Genomic DNA, 17,697 nt, shown 5'->3' with positions numbered 1-17,697 from the left:
CCCTGGGGGTCTCCCAGAGACTGAACCACCAATCAAAGAGCATATATTGGCTGGACCTAGTCCCCCAACCCCCACACATATTTAGCAGATGACGGCTTGTTCTTCTTTCCAAGTCCCCCAACAACAGGAGCAGGGGCTGTTGCTGTCCCTGACTCTTGCTTGCCTGCAGATTCTGTTCCCCTAACCGGGCTGCCTTGTCTGACCTCAGTGAGTAAGGATGTGCCTAGTCCTGCAGTGACTTGATGTGCCAAGGTGAGTTGGTACCCAGGGGGTTCTCCCAGAGCGGGGAGGGAAGACTGGGAGGGTGGGGCTTCAATCGGGATGTAAAGTGAATAAATAAATGGAAAAATAAAAAGATGTTGATGAGATGTAGGTTGGACTTGCCCCAAGGAACTCAGCACCCAGAATCAGCAGGAAGCAGTTTAAAGAGACCTACATTCCTTTCCCCTCTAATCTTTCTCTCCTCCCTGGCGTTGGGAGGAATAAGGATGGTTGTGGGCCACAATCCCAGGTTCCTCTTTCTCAGTTTACAGAAAGGTGATGGTAGAATAGCCTTCTACCATTTTATCTTTGGGGGAATTTTCATTTCTTTATATATCTCTAAGCCACCCCTATTATTCAGAGACTATGACTAGATCTCCTCTCAACCCGACTCCTCACTTACACTGCAGCTTTCCCCACAGTGCACCCAATCCCATGACTGCCATTCCTATGGAGTTTCTGCTTTGCCTGCTAGATGGACTCTGGCCACACACGTGGGCAGAGCAAGAGTAAACTAACAGAAATGCTACTGGTTTGCTTGATCTGAATAACAAAAGACACGGGAACTCTCTTCATCCAAAAGGAAGCTGAACAAGTTTTCAAATGTGAACAGTTATGTTCGGAGGCTCAATTCTAAAAACCATGGCTATGGAATAAAGCATATATACTACGGTGAAATATATGGTGTGTATCAAGTATATAATGAATTTGATGAGATCTATAGAGCCAGCACTGACAGATATACACACAGGTCTCAGAGAAAGTTTCAAGCTCTGCCTTCTCCAGAGACAATCACCACTGAATGCAGCCTACAATGCTCTACTACTGGAACTCTCTTATTTAAAGGCAGCATTTACACAGGCAGCTATGGCTTTAAGTACTTCCTACCAAACCACTTAAAATGATGGGTTTTGGGTTTTTTGACAGAGTCTCAGGCTGTAGCCCAGAGTAGCCTCAAACTTTCAACTCTCCAGCCATTACCCATGGCTGTTCCCACACCCAGCCTATAGTTCTATTTACTCTCAAAGAAGAGCTAACTTTCCGGTGTTGGAGGCTCCAGCCAGTCTTGGATGGCACTTCCATCACCTGTCCGATGGGATTTCATCAGTGGACTGGTAATTACTTTTTTAAAAAAAGGATTTGTTTTTATGTGTACGCCTGAATCCCTGAGTGCATGTATAAGTACCACACAGGCACCTCAGAAGAGGTGTCAGATCCCGAGGAACTGGAGTCAGAGGTGACTGGGAGCTACCCGATGAAGCTACCTGGGAACCAAATGTGGGTCCTTTGCACAGGCAGTTAAGAGAACTCTCCAGCCCCTGGCCTGGCCTTTTTTTTGGGGGGTGGGGGGATGAAATATAAAGAACATTCAATACACGGTTGGGGATTTAGCTCAGTGGTAGAGCGCTTGCCTAGCAAGCGCAAGGCCCAGGGTTCAGTCCCCAGCTCCGAAAAAAAGAAAAAAGGAAAAAAAAAAAAGAACATTCAATACATGGAGGACATTAAGAGCAACAAAACAGGACTGGAGAGATGGCTCAGTGGTCAGTGGTTAAGAGCACTGACTGTTCTTCCAGAGGTCCTGAGTTCAATTCCCAGCAACCACATGGTGGCTCACAACCATCTGTAATGAGCCCTCTTCTGGTGTGTCTGAAGACAGCTACAGTGTACTCGTATACATAAAATAAATAAATCTTTAAAAAGAGCAACAAAACAGGAGAGGTAGCAAAACAAATGTCTGAAGTAATGAACAGAAAGAGGAATATACGCTGCTGTGTACAGAATGGTGACTGATAAACAATACTGGGTGAATCTGCTGTTTTTATTAAGTTCATAAAAAGTAGTTTTCATTTGTAAGATCAAAATCAGACAAAGGTGTTTGGGCATACAACTGGTACTGGTGAACTGAATCTACACCAAAATTCACTGTGGACACATCTCCACTACATTCAACGTCTGCACATTTACATGGTACTCATGACGAAGTCAGTTCAAAATGAACGCCCCATGTGTCAGCACCATACATATCTGATATTATATCAAAACAAAGGCAACTTTTCTTTCGGCCAATTTCTATTTGTTGAAAAACACAGCAAGGCTGTTATAAAGGTATGTCTAGTTATTGTGTTTCCATGGTACTGAAATACAACTAAAATTTTAGGGTTTCATCGCCCATGGTGTTTCTGATTGACTTCTGACCTTAAAGTGTGGGTAATGATGTATATTTCTTTTTGTAGATTTATTTCTCTATTATGTGGGTGAGTGTTTTGTCTGTGTGTGAGTAGGTGCACCACATATGTGTCTGATGCTAGCAGAGGCCAGATGAGGGGACTCGATCCTCTGGAACTGGAGGTACAGATGGTTGTGAGCTGTGTGGGAGCTAGGAATAGAACTCTGGTCCTCTGAAAGAGTAGTCAGTGCTCTTAACTGCTGAGCCATCTCTCCAGTCCATCTTTTTGATATGTTAAAAAGTCTTTAGAACTTAATATAATTCTCAAAACATATGTGCCACATTGCCACCCATCCATTCATTAAACATGATTTATTTTGATACAAGTCAAAAAGTCCAATTAACTAAGACTCTTCATTTCCTGCCAGCTAAGGTTCAGTTTTAAATCTGATTCTATCCAAAGCAGTAGTGAATAATTTATTTCTTAAGATTAACTCCACAAATTACTAGGTAGCTTTCAAACTATTCCATTGCTTATGAATGTAAATCCCTGGACAGTCTATACCACTGTCCCTTGCATCAGAATAATGTAGAGCACGCTAAATCTTCTATGGCATCAGAACTAGTGGGTAAGAACTGAGGATTCTACACTTTAAGTTCCCAGGTGAAAAGGACATTTGACTTAGTGTGGAAAACCCCGCCAGTGGCAACCAGACCCAGACGTGTCTCATCCTTTAAGGTACACCAGAATCACGGGCAGAAACTCTAAGCAAAACAAAGAACAGATTCACTTTAAGAGACTGAGGAAGTGTCCAGAAGTGTCCGGGAACACTTGAAATGACTAACACCGTTGGTGTGAAGTCAGCATGAAAAGCCATCTCCAGCCTTTGCCAGATATCAGATATTTTATTGTAATAAGTACATTCTGTAATGTAATGGCATTGTCCTGCAAGTCCTAATGACTTTTGCTCTAGAAGTGACAGTAAGTGACAAAGGGTAACAGCCGTTCAAATAACCTCATTTGTATTCTTGAACAGAAGTCAAGTCAATGACTGTGAGATCACAATTCATTCATTAAAAAGGAAAGGGCTCCTTCAAAGAAACAGCCTTTAAGCTGACGAGTTCTTAGCACTGGTCATCTTTAATGATCTCCACATCGCCCAGTATGTGATCAGAGGTAGTAATTCCAGCCTACTAAAAGTGTACCATGGGTTATAAAAGATGCTCATTCTAATCAGACACCTTTGTAGCTTGGTGCTGCTCACTCAAAGTAGGGGCTAGAAACGAGCTTCCTATTAAACACTAAAATGGGGAGTAAACTACTGCACTCTTGATTTCCAACAAGGAGACTTCATCTTGCCTACAGAGTAAGTTCCTACACAGGAGAGGGAAAGGTCTAGAAAACAGCAAAGGCATCAATCGGGCCTCTTCTGTGTTCTTTACATATGCTGTGAGCAGTAGCAGACTCTGTTCTACTTCAAACAAGGTGTGGCAGTGCACACCTTTAATCCCAGCACTGGGGAAAGAGGCAAGTGGATTGTTTGAGGCCAGCCTGGTCTCCACAGTGAGTACCAGGACAGCCAGGGCTTTATAGAGAGCCTGTCTCTAGGAGAAAAAAAAAGGAGAGAGGAAAAGAAAAAACACAGAGACATTGTTACACAGTGATGACTTAGCATGCACATGCAAACACACACACACAGACAGACACAGACACACAGACAGACACAGACACACCTTTGAGTATCTGGCAGGCCCACCATTGCTGCACAGCTTGAGGAATGAATAGAATCCTGCCCTAAACCCAAAATCTCTATCAGCAGCAAGACTGGAAAACAGAGGAGAACGGCTGGAGAGTCTGTCTGTATCTACTCCCAGCCTACGTCTCAGGTGCTGGCCTCACCAGTGACATACACTTCACAAGTTCTTCATAAAAGCTTGGCAGCTCTCTTTCTGGGAGAATTACGGTCAAACAATTGGAGTTTCTCTTTAAACAATAAAAAGGAGTTGCCAGAAATCAGTGTGGCTGTGCAGGGAAGGCCTGTCCTCAGAAAAGGAGAAACTGAAACTAAAACTGACTCTTAAGACGGTCAGACCTTCGCCTCATTTTGAACTGTATCCAGACTCTTACAATAACCAGTGTTTTCAGTTTACAAGTGATTTAAGATCAAAATAATAAATTTTAAAGTTAAGCAAGAGTTGAAAACATAAGTATCAACAAGGCTTCTTGAGTGAAGTCTTGGACACATACAACCCTGGGAAAGACTCAAGGCATGCCAGGGCGTAAGGCACCATCCACGCCTCGCTCTCTGTATGCAGCACTGGACATCCAGAAAGCAGGATGGGACAGGAACTGGAAAGCAGGCTCCTCACGTCCTCTTGGCTGGCTTGGCTGTCAGCTGCTTCTCTCTTTCAAACTCCCTCTCTCGCTGCTGCTCCCTCTCCAGCTCCTCTTTCTGCCTCTGCTGCTGCAGCTTCAGTGCTCTTTTCTGTGGAGAGAGAAGGGGGTGGGGGGTATACGTTTATGGCATGACTTAAAAAAAAGAGAAAAGAGTGACTTGAGTTATTCAATATGTATTAATAAATTCCATGTTTAATTTTTAAATTTATTTGGAGTAATTTAAAGTCCCCTTAATTTAAAACAAAATAAACCTTACTCCAAGCTCATATTAAGTGTGATTGCAAGCTCATGTGCAGAGATGAGCCCACTAGCCCAGGGACTGGTGGAGGAGGCAAGGGACTTCATTTTTAAAGGGAGACAATGGAGCATGAGTTCGTATCTTACTGTACATAAAGTACAGAAGTGCAAACAGATACTGAGAAGGATGAGTGTTCAGCGGTGTTAAGAATGAGGCAGGTCCACTCACTTTCAGCTTGGATGTTTTCTCGTGGAGCAGCAACATCTCTTTCCTTATGGTCACCAGCTTGGCGTGATAGTGCTTCGCTTCCGTGAACTTAACAGTCAGAGCAGACAGATGAAATGCCAAGAATGCAAATTTGTCAACACTCAAACTATAGTGCATCCTTCTGAGCTGGAAATTTAGAGCCTCAATTATGGCCATATTTTAAATTCTATGATACAGATTTTATTCAACTATTAGCAGAATTTTGAAAATAGCTGATTCAATTCAGTTGACAAAAAATAATCCCAGTACTCAGAAAGCAGACAGGTAGAGCTGTGGGAGTCTAAAGCCAGCTTGGTCTGTATATTAAGTTCCAGGCCAGTCAGGGCTACACACACACACACACACACACACACACACACACACACACACACACACAGAGAGAGAGAGAGAGAAAGAAAGAGAGAGACAGAGACAGAGAGAGACAGAGACACAGAGAGAGAGACTGACTGACTTGTCTCTCATTGACTGTCCTCTCAAAAAAGGCTTATTAAACATAAAACATACATTTATATTATATAGCAAACAGTATTTGCTTCAAAAACATGTCACATAAACTAAAAAGTTTAATAGTCACTACTGCCTTTTTGAGAACCAGTACATAGGACAGGGAGTGCTGTCTTCCTGTCAGGGAAACCCAGTCAGTGCCCAGACTCTGAGAGAACAAACTCAGTCATGCCTCTTGAGGTCAGAATGACAACATAGTCATTAAAGGACATGAACTTCTTTCCCAGAGTACACATTCTGTGTCTCAGCCAGAAGCCAAAAGGGAAGTCTCCTATTAGGAGACGCTGAAGGGTGATGGGGCCTGGCATGTGGAAGAGAGAATGGGAAGGGAACCTTATTCTCAGACGACAGAGAGAACAAGAGGCCAGCCTACAGAGAGTAGCTACCTCTGACATAGCCACAAGTCAGTTCACAGATGTTTTACGTGTCTCTTTGAGGGCCTTCCCATCCCCATTTCTAAAAATTTATTTATTTATTTATTTATTTATTCATTCATTCATTCATTCATTCATTCATTCATTTATTTATTTATTTATTATAAGTACCCTGTAGCTATCTTCAGACACACCAGAAGAGGGCATCAGATCTCATTATAGATGGTTGTGAGTCACCATGTGGTTGCTGGGATTTGAACTCAGGACCTCTGGAAGAGCAGTCATTGCTCTTAACCACTGAGCCATCTCTCCATTCCTACATGAGAACTAAAACCACTCTGGGGCAAAGGGAAGAAACAGGGGAGAAATTCAGCTCTGTCCTTCCGGGCTGACTCGACAGAGCTCTGCTCATTTATTCCACTTTCACTGGTAACAAGCACCTGTCCAATCACAGTGTGAGGGAGTCAGTGTGGCTGTGCTCACTCCTTCACACAGAGTCAGGGAGCCGCTGAGAAGGTTGCTCTGCACAGCAAGCCTGTCTCTAGTGCAGAACATGATGGATATGTAAGGAAGACAATCCTAACCCACCTCTGTCCAGTGAGAGGTCTACTGCTGAGGTGTGCAGGAGTCCTTCCCAGGTCATGCAGACAAGCAGCTAATTGCTAATGTCCAGGGAGGGAAAGGAGCAACATGGCCTTGCTTATGCCAAGTCTGTTTTCTTAAAGACTATCTGTTCTTCTTCCATCGGCTTCCAGGGAAATTCATGATCTAACTAACTACTCACCCTCAGGTGCCACTCATCATGGTGCCAGGAATACTCACAATTGAGCATTAATTAAGAAACCACACAATTGGCCCTTCAAAAAGTCCTGCACTTTCCTTGGTGGTAGAAACAGTGCCTCGACTGTTCCTTACTTTCTGTTTTCCTCTTATCATTTCCTGAGATCTTCTCCATAATGCAAACAAAGCTGAATTTCCTAATACATGCTCAGCGTGTGAAAGCCAACACCATGGGAATTGTAACAAAGCATCGAGATTTGCTAAAAAGACCAATTCCACACACAGAAGTTAGAGGATACGATCATTAAAATGCAGAAGTGCAGAGCCTTTCTAAATCAGAGCTCATTAAGCTCTAGCTAAGGTAACCATACTTACCAAAGCATTGATGTCCAGCATGGAGTGGCATTCTTTAAATTTTGAAATCTCTTGTTCCAGTGTATCTAGTAACACAACTTGGTTCTGTCTGAAACAAAAGCACACAGCCAAAGCCAATTTTACATTTTCTAAGTATTGGTTCATTTCACAGAATCACATTCATTCTGGCTAAAGGGGAAAACTGGAAATGCAGCAGGCAACACAGTGTCTCTCCAAGACTTAACTGCCGCAGAGTAACCGTTCCCAGTATCACATTCCAAAGATAGACTCTGACAACTAGTGTACACTGCATTCTTGATGCAATTTCAGACTTTAATAACTAAAATAATCAGATTACTGCAGAGTCTTTTACTGTAGCAATATCCTGCATTATCACCCCAAAGGTTCTTTTATAGTATTTTGCTCATGAAACTCAGTTTTGTATGCATCCCCCAAAGTAAACTAGAAACCAAGAATTTCCTGACTTAGGCTTGGAAAAGATACAGTACTGAGGGTCAGTATTTCCTCAAGGATCACAAGCCTTTCCCTCACAGCTGTGTAGTCTGAAACACTCAAGTTGCTTCTCTTGACCTAAATGTCATGTACACAGGCAGAAGGTCAGAGCAGACAATTTCAAGGGTTTGTTAACCTTTAGATTCAAACCCTATGGAAGGAGAAAAGCTAACTTTCTTCCTGTTCCTCCCCAGAGCAATATGATCACAGAGTTAAGTGACAGTGAAAGGTCACCTAAATGAACATTTTAAAGGAAAATATAACATGGTTTGTTGCAAAATAGAGAGCTATGATGAAAAATGAATTATCAATGAGACCGAAGGGCAATCACATGTCTACCATCAGGCCTGGGTCTGCAGACCAACAGGTCACTCCCTAGTCTGTCCTTTGGTGCCAAACTAGGGATCACAGAGGAGGAAATACAGTGTGGAGAACAAAGTAGCCAGCAACTTGCCAAATACAAGAGCAAAACCCAGGGGGTCACAACTGGAAAACAGAGGTGGAGGTGGGCAGTGGGAGCGGAGGTTAAGCATGAAGACAACAGCTTCAGTATCAGTAAAACTGAAAAGCCACTGGCCAGATCAAACAAGAAAAGGCGCAAATTCCAGGACTCGCTCATGAAGGAGTCAGTCATCACTGCTGATATGCTGGTATTATAAGGACATAAAACTGCAACAACTCTGACTACTTCAGAGGGAACAGACTGATTCATTCAAACACACAAGTGATCCAAACTCATACGAGGACCAATCACTCTCAACATCTACTACGAAGAAACTAGACTATCTAAGAGTATTACTTCACTTCCTACATCTAGCTACAGGTGACTCCGTGATTCCCATTGACAGAACACAGGCATGCTCAATGAGTCAACGTTCCACAAGACAACACTCTCATACTCCCTGGTATTACCAGGTGACATCTGTTGGCTTACGTGAGTTCCTGGAGTGCTCGCTTGGACCTCTGCAGATCTGGTAGGTAGTGGGACAGCAGGCCTCCCACCAGGTGCTCTACAGCTCTGTCCTCCAAAGCCAAATCCTCTATCAGTCCTTCATCTGGAGACCTGTCGCTTAAGCCTGTGCTCAAAACAAAAACAAACTTAGGAAGTGCTATGCTGCTGCAGGGTAAGAAGGCTGGGAGAGCTCAGCCAGGGAGGAGGGAAGAGCCCAAACCCTCTTTGAATTACACAGCTGCTTCTTTTAAAGCTCCTTCTAAGCTTTCTCTAAAACACGTTGTAAAAAAAAAAAAAAAAGTATTTTTGTGTTGTTTTGAGTATTTCTTATTTTGAGGCAAGGTTTCCCTGTGTAGCCCATGCTAGCCTAGAACTCTCAATCCCCCTGCCTGAGACTTCTGAGCCATGTATTACCACATCTGGGAAAAAGTTATTTTTAAGCTGTAAGTATATAACAAAGTCTATGTACATTAGCATATTAAATTATATGCATTAGCATATTCAAAGTATATACATTAGCATATTAAAAATTTACATATTTTTGTATTTTATTAAATGAGTCCGGATGAAGGATGAGTTTACAGCTACTGAATTAAGGAGTTGTTAATACATTAATGCCTTTAAAAGCATGCATACATTACATAGACTGAGGCTGGTCAGGCAGCTCAGTGGGTACATGTTCTTGCTATGTAACCCTGACCTCCTGGCATCCATCCCTGAAACCCACAAACAGAACAGACTCCTGAAAACTTTTCTCTGAGTTTCACATGAATACAGTGATCTGATCTCTTAACCCCACCCTACCCCCACCCCACCCCCACACACACACATACACACAAAGAAAATAAAAACTTACAGGGAGGACTGGAAAGATGGCTTAACCATTAAAGGCTAAGCTCATAACCAAATAGACAAGAAAATAAAATTGTTAAATTATGTAAACAAAGATGTAATACCTAAAATCCTGTTTTAAACTCAAAAGAAAGGCTTTGGGAGGGGGGAACTGTTTTGTCATTTATTAATTAAGACACAGCACTTTCTGTGAACCAGGGCCATAGCTAGGAAAGTCAGCTGGTAAATGGGGCCCAGGACTGGGCCTATTAACACAAGTTCAGTGAGGTGATGACTCTATTTGAAGAAGGAGGAAAAACATTCCATGCCTTAATCTGCTATAGGAAGTGAGCTTTATGTGATGGCCTCGTCTAGACCTGCTGCCAGGAATGACGTTGCATCCTGTTCCAGGCATTCAAATGTCTAAGGTAAACACCCACTCACCAATTACTGTTCCCAGAAAAATAGTACACAACAGCTTCAATGTGGGGTCAATGAATGTTATGCTTTTCACAATCATTGATTTTAAATGAGATAAAAGTAAAGTGTTCAGGTTGGGGATTTAGCTCAGTGGTAGAGCGCTTGCCTAGCAAGCACAAGGCCCTGAGTTCAGTCCCCAGCACAAAAAAAAAAAAAAAAAAAAAAGTAAAGTGTTCACTAAAATTGTGCCCAGAAACTATTCCATAGTTAATGTTAACTTCTGAAACACCTGTTGTCAATTATAGTCTAGTAAAAACCAAGGAACATCAAATTAAGACTAGGCTGGAGAGAAGCTCAGTGGTTAGACACACTGGATGTTCTTTCTTCTGTAACAATTTAACTTTAACCCTAAAAACACAAACAAACTGGAATTCTCAAAGTTGCAAGACAGAACTCAAATGGGAAAGGGCTACATAGAAACTGAAATTCTCCACAGCAAAAATGAAATAGGATGGAGGAAAACTTGGGAACAGCACACTGGTAATGTGCCTTTGGAAGAGCAATGAAAAGCTTACATAGGCAAGTAATTCCACTGCTTAAGTTTTGTCTACAATAACAGTACAACAAACATCAACTTCAAGTAAACATGGACAATATATTATAGATGCAGAAAGAAATACCTGACCAAGGATACTTCAACTTTAAGATGTAACCATAAATCCGCCTACCCCTACACATAAACACACATGCACACATGCACACACACACATTTTAACTCCTAGGACTCCCTTTCCCATTCTAATTATTAGCAATTATTGGCTAGATATCAGTTAATTTTTTTATACATATTTAGTTACTAAGTTCCAGGTACTTCATTGTGGGAAACTCTAGAACAAAGGTTTTGACCATGTGGTAGCAACCCCTTTCACAGGGGTTGCCTAAGTCCACCAAAAAACACAGATATTTACATTATGATTCATAACAGTAGTAAAATTACAGTTATGAAGTAGCAATGAAAATATGAAAGGGTCACAAATAAGAAACACAGTTCTAAAAGAAAAAGGGGGGTCCTTACCAAATTCATGCAATGAATGTATGCTGAATACCTACTGTGTGTTAATTTCTTAGTCACATTAATAAGGTAAACTCTCTTCCCTGAGTGCACAATACAGAGGAGTATGGAAAGCCATTACAAAAATCATGGAATCAGACAGTCTAAGATGATTACTAAAGGAAGGCTGGGGGTTGAAGTCGCTGAATGCCCACCTCATCCCCCAGTCCCATCTTCTGTTCTCTTTGTTAATCATTGTAAAAGCATAAACCCATGGAAAAAAGGCACAACTCAAAAGCAAATGTCCTTCTCATGATCTAACTCCAGTCACTCTCCAGTTTTCTCACATGAATGTCCAGAAACTCTTTACCCAGCCATGCACATAATCTTTTCATCACACTGTTCTGAAGGCCCTCTATTTGTTTGTCTGTTTTAAGACAAAGTTTATCAAAGGCTGGCCTTGATCCCGATTCAGCTTCCTAAGTGCTGGCATGTGCTACCACACATGGCAAGTTTCCTCGTAAAGACATCTTAAGTATCTTTCTTCAGCAATGCATCTGGAGCTACCACATTCATCTTAAGACGACAAAATTCCGGGGTTGGGGATTTAGCTCAGTGGTAGAGCACTTGCCTAGCAAGCACAAGGCCCTGGGTTCGGTCCCCAGCTCCGAAAAAAAGAAAAGAAAAAAAAAAAAAAAAAAGACGACAAAATTCCATAGTACTTTACCCAATCCCCTGTGGAGAGATTACACTATTTTCATTTTCCAATAAACAATGATGCCGTGATCTTCCTAGCTAATCTTTGCACGTTCCTATTTCTATGGGAGACATTCTTAGAAAACGGTTGGGATGGAACATGTGTCCAATCTCTGATATTGCAAAACCCTCCTAAAGACCACACCAACTTAAGACTATGGCCACCACTTCCACATGGATACAAATCTGACAGGAGCGGAAGGGATGCAACATTAAGGAAACAGAATGAGTAAAGGTGAGGATGGATAGCAAGGCCGTGCACAGAAAAGCAACAGTGAGCTATTAATATGCACTGTGAGCCAGCCTGTGAGGATCCGAGTGCCGATCCTACGGGAAATTCAGTAAGTGGCCAGAAGCCATTTAAGGGCTCTAAGAATTCATGCCTGGAGCTTGTCTTAGGCAGAAAAGTTACAACCATGGACAAACATGAGAGAATGAGAGACTAGAGATGGTAGCTTTAGAACTGTTTGAACCAGGGTGCAAACTACCGGGACATGCTAATGGAATCCTCTAGTGAAACAGAGGGTACTGAATCAGGGGGTGCAATTTCAGTTTCATGGGAGAGTAAGCTCACACCATAACAAGATCAGACATCTGAGGCCAAGGATCTTGCATAGCACAAAGAAAAGTCCTGTCCCTATCTCTCTGCCCTACTCTCTGACAACTGCTTTTATTTGCATATATGCCACTCCTGCGTCATGTACAGAAAAAAATGAGAGGGAGGGAGGAAGGGAGAGAAAAAGTAGGTACTATTGGGAGGGTATTTACTGACGTGATTGAACAAGTCAAGAAAGGGGTGAGTCATTAAAGAAAAACATGGCCAGGAAATGCTGAGTGATTTGTAGCTTCCTATTTCTGGAACGAAGAGATTATTTTTAGAGGGTCCACCTAGTGTCCTTTATATAAACCATTGCGCACAGAAAATGGTTTGAGTGGTGATGTGGTGATGTTCTCAATCTCACAAAGGCGATGGTATACATAAACAGTGCCCATTTGGCTATGTAGCAAATTAAATGTTTCATTCAACGGTCGCCTTCGGGCATTAATGCTCAAATCTCTTCAAGAACTGGAGTATCGAATGAAGTCATGTTACCAAGAAGTCAGAGTATTTCACAAGTAGCCAATATTGGATAGGTTTCTAAAAACCGACCTCTCTGACTCATCACCAACCACTAACCCCGTGACAAACAGCTGAAAAGCAACACAAACTCAAACCTTCAACACAAACCGCACTCAACAGTGCGTTTCCCCGCGGGACCAAGGCTGCCTTGCCTTGGGGCTCTAGGCAGGAGGGTAGCCTGCGCTGGAGTCCCACCCACTAGGTCCAGGCCCCTGTGAGCAGTCGCCCCGCAAAACAGCCGTACCCGGCGTAGGCTCGCCGGCCTCCAGGCTGTCGGAGGGCCCCGTAAGGACCCCGTCCGGGGGCGGTGGCACAGGAACATTCATGTCCCTGCACTGGGCGCTGCGTTGGGCGAGTGGTGTGGAGAAGCCAAAGGCAAGAGGTAGGAACCTAACAAGTTCGAGCGTCTAGTCGGACGAAAGCCGCCTTGGCACACGGAAGTGACGAAAGCGGAAACCGTCGCTTTCCGCCACGGCACGTTACTGCCAGTCAGGAAAGCCCGCCCCCACGTCCGCACAGTGGACGTTGCTGTGCGCGTGCGGGTTAGGTTTCACAGCGGGTGGCCGGTGGAACCTGGAAGAACGGTTAGAGCGCCGAGCGTAGAGCTAACCGCCTGAATCTTTTCCGTGTTGTGTCCAATTTAAGCGAGAACCTTAATAACACGAACCGCTAAATTAGTCAGTACGAACTCTGAGCTTGAGCGTTGTTTTAGGATCTCTTCCAGTACTCGGAAATGACGTAAGGGCTTTCTTGGAGCATCATTTGAACAAATTAAGACAAATTACCAAAAGCACCTGCTGAGATCCTGTAAGATGAGACTTCTAAAGGAAAATACGTAGACGTGGACAGACTCAACTCCACAGCAAGTGTAACGATCCTCTACCCTTTTGTAAACTCTGACCTCTAGTAGCATCCAATGTTGCTCCTTGAATTATACCTGTCCAGTTTTCCGTACTATAGCTAAAGCTGTCTCAAAAAAAAATTAAATAAAAATAAAAGTGTCATGCCTCTGGAATGCACTAGCTCCCTATTGTCCTCCATCAGTATGTTCCGTTTCTCTTTAGCTACTTTTTAGCGGTAGCTCCTCCTCTCTCCACTGTAGAATGTCCACAGCCTAATCCCTGAGACTTCTACATATATTAGGGTGCATGGCAACGAATAAAAGCTACTAGTTAACACAACCTTAAAATAGGAAGGGTACTCCTCCATGGGCCCAAGGATCTTAAAACTGATGTGTGTGTGGAGGGGGGGGGTAGGGTTGAATATGAGGGGTGATTAAATATAATACTGATCGGTTTGAAGATAGAGGAAAGGAAGTCATCAGTCTGGATGATGGGTGACCTCCAGAAAAACATAAGGAAACCAATCCCTCCCCTAAAGCTTTTGTAATGGAACTCAACCCTGTGAGTTACCAAGATTTTGGTCCCTGTGAGGTTACTCAACTAGAGAACTTGTAATAATATTGTCATACAAATAGGAAAACACTGTATTACTCTTCAAACACCTTATGCAATCTGGGCATTCTAAACTGTCCTTCATGTGTGCAATGTGCTTGCTCCTGCTTCAAACTAATAGAGTATACTTTTCAAAGGCCTATTCATCTTTTAAGTGCTCTAGAATAATATCCTTTTTTTATTTGTTTGTTTCATGCGGTAAGGTGTCATGTAGCCTAGACTGGCCTTTGACTCAATATGTAATTAAGGCTGGCCTTGAATTCCTGGTCCTCCTGACTCTACCTGCCAGGAAAATGTTAGGGTTACAGACATGATCCAGCACACTCAAACATACCTTTACCTGGGAAGCCATTTGTTATCTCACTCCGCCCTTTCATTCGGAAGTTTCAGTGATGACATTTCATGATGGCAAACATCCTCCTGCCATTTAGCACTGAGCTCCTTCTTTAGCCATTTCATGTTTTCTTCTCTTGGATTATGAACACCAGATAGAAACTCTTATGCAAGAGAACCAAAATGATCCTCAATAAGTTGGCTAATTGGTGAACTACTGATACGCTAGCCCCTAATTCCAAATATCTATAATTTCCAAAGTCTGATTTATACAACATGGTAACCCTGATAAAACACGTGACCCCCTTGCTTGGCTGTGGGTTTTATGTCCCAGCCGTGTAGTGGGACCCTTTGGAATAGTGCCACAGCCTATGAGTTGTCATTAGCCGCCCGCTTCCATTTTCTTGACTAGTACTAAGTAAATTTCATGAAATTTTAAATACTAGTTATTTAAATTTAATGGGTGAAATTATGTCCTGTCTTTATTACTTGTTTTGCTATAAAGAGAATTCTTGTTAGGAATTTTAATATTGTTTTTGAACATTTTAACTTACTGTCACGAAATCACCTAAATAAACAAGGAGTTTGTACCAGATTCATCTTGCTTTTCTCTCTGATCTTTTCCTTCTTTTTCTCTTACAGATTGCAGCTCAATGTGCCACTTGTTGGTTAGGGACCCTCTGTATGTGACACAGAGCTCAAAACAACTGCTAAAATTTGACTGCAAAGAACACAACAGTTTATTGAGTTGCGTTATGTCCTTCGAAGGGTCTTTAGTTTTCCCATTTCCTTTTACATATAAATGTTATACACTCCAAATACTTTAATGTAATGCCTTTTAAGATTGAACAAGGCACTTGAGGTGGTTATGCTAAAAATAGAGTTCTGTTTCCTATGCACCAGAAACATTGCTGTGGACCAAATTCCATGGTTTGTGTTAGAGTTTGTTCTTGATGCTACATAGTATACATTGAGAAATGTATAACATTGTACTGTCCAGACAATGATCTACAAAGCCAAAATCTGGGTTTTGAGTGAATGTTTATTAAGTACATAGGAAGCCAAAGTAAGATAATAAATAGCACACGGGTGGGTGGATGACGGGATGATGGATACATAAACAGCGCCAACATCCTCAGGTTAGTAGCTCAAATTTTTCAGCAGAAATTGACTGTGGAAGGTCCATTATGATGGCCAGCTGATGGTTCCCACTGAGAGTCCCAGGCATAGTAGGCTGTCCCTTAGATAAAGCCGAGCTCCCCAAGTAAAAGAAAAAAGCCACAGATAGAGGTAACAACATCAAATTGTCCAGCAGAAACCAACTGGGGAAGTTGAGGCAGTCAGCTGAAGTTCCTGACCCACTGCTTACTCTCTGTGGAGCAGGGTCACATGGATGAATGTCTGACTTCTCTTTCACACTTGTGAGGACTTTTATACCATGGGTTAAACAATAGTGACCTCTGTTGGAAATGGATTATCTTCTTGATGTTCTCAGGACATGGTGATTTTACCCTTGCACTGTTTGCTCTTCCTGTCACCAAGTAAGAGAGGCCAGGCTATAACCAGACAAGGGGACTTTGAGGGACACATGCTTAGTTCTGAAATATGGGGAGGTGGGTTGTCCAAGCATAATCTTTGCTTCCAGAGACAATTTCTCGCTGAGCTCAGACAGCACATGACAGCTAATATAATGAGCACTCTCATACTATCATAATAATTCCCCCACCTTGAATATTGTCAGGATTCTTATTATCCCCCACTGCCCCTGATGTTCGTCAAGAGTAATAGTTGATTTGAAATGTCAACTTGATTGGATTCAGAAGCTCTTAGATTACTCAAGCACACCTCTGGGTGCTGCATGTGTGAGTGTTTCCAGACCAACCTTACTAAAAAAGTGATAGAAGATGACCCCTGCATGCAGGCAGTGCCCTCCCATGGGCCAGGAGCCAAGATAAGTTCCTAGGAATTCATCAGTGACCACAGCAGACCAAAACCTTTGAAAATGTGAGCCAAAGTAAATCATTCTCCTTTACGTGGCTTTTCTCAGTTATATTTCACATCCATGAAGAGCTAATAAATATGTCTGGAAAACACTGGTATCTTTAGTCTCCATAGTCTGGCCTTTGCAGAGTGCAATACAGTTGGAGTGATATAATAAATAATCTTTTTAGAATGATTGTTTTCACATACATATGTATTTAGGTTTCCATCAAGTCTTTTCATGATACCCCATCTTTTACTTCTGATTTAATGAATACACAATGAATATGCAGATTTTTGTATAACATATACAAATATGATATGTACATATATGTATAATATATTTGTATAACATGCACACCGCATATTATACATATATTTGTCTACTGAAAAACAAAAATCTAGTTGCTTCCAAGTCCTGGCAATGATGAAAAATACACTATTAACACACACACAGGTGCAAGTTTTCTTGTGGATATATGTTCCTAATTCAGTGCATAAATTGGAAGAGTGGGACTTCTGGATTTTAGGATAAGATGTGCAATTCTACTAAAAATTGACAAATTCTCTTCTAAGATGATGCCACATCTTGCGTCCTTGGCAGTAGTAAGGATCCTTGTTGCTTTTACACATTTACCTTTTATCATGTGTATAGGCGTTTTGCTTGCATGTATGTCTGAGCACCATGTGCGTACAGTGACCACAGAAACAAGAGGGAATGGATCCTCTAGAACTGTAGTTAGGAGGTTATGAGTTGCCGTGTGGGTGCTGGGAGTAAAATCTGGGTCCTTTGTAAGAGCAGGTGGTAACCATTGAGCCACCTCTCCAGCCCCAAGATCCCTGAATTGTGTCCATTGCAGTGGCTGGGTAAATATGATGCGTTATCTCACTTTGCAGTTATCTGATGTGGGATATCATCTCATAGATCTATTTTCTCTCAGTCT

The 17,697-nt window shown here is 42.2% G+C and overlaps 1 protein-coding gene across 1 annotated transcript; it reads right to left on the bottom strand.

Moving 5' to 3' along the window:
- Positions 1-3,314: 3,314 nt before the first annotated feature.
- Bloc1s6 (biogenesis of lysosomal organelles complex 1 subunit 6) lies at positions 3,315-13,401 on the bottom strand. Its single transcript, NM_001025714.1, is given in 5 exon segments — positions 3,315-4,914; positions 5,293-5,379; positions 7,365-7,452; positions 8,791-8,932; positions 13,231-13,401. Coding segments are annotated over 5 exon segments (519 nt in total). The 5' UTR covers positions 13,313-13,401; the 3' UTR covers positions 3,315-4,794.
- Positions 13,402-17,697: the final 4,296 nt, after the last annotated feature.

This window comes from Rattus norvegicus, chromosome 3, assembly GCF_021556685.1.
Source record: "Rattus norvegicus strain SHRSP/BbbUtx chromosome 3, alternate assembly SHRSP_T2T, whole genome shotgun sequence".
Lineage (NCBI taxonomy): Eukaryota > Metazoa > Chordata > Mammalia > Rodentia > Muridae > Rattus > Rattus norvegicus.
Note: the sequence above shows the minus strand (reverse complement) of the source record. Positions and strands in the feature narration are given on the sequence as shown.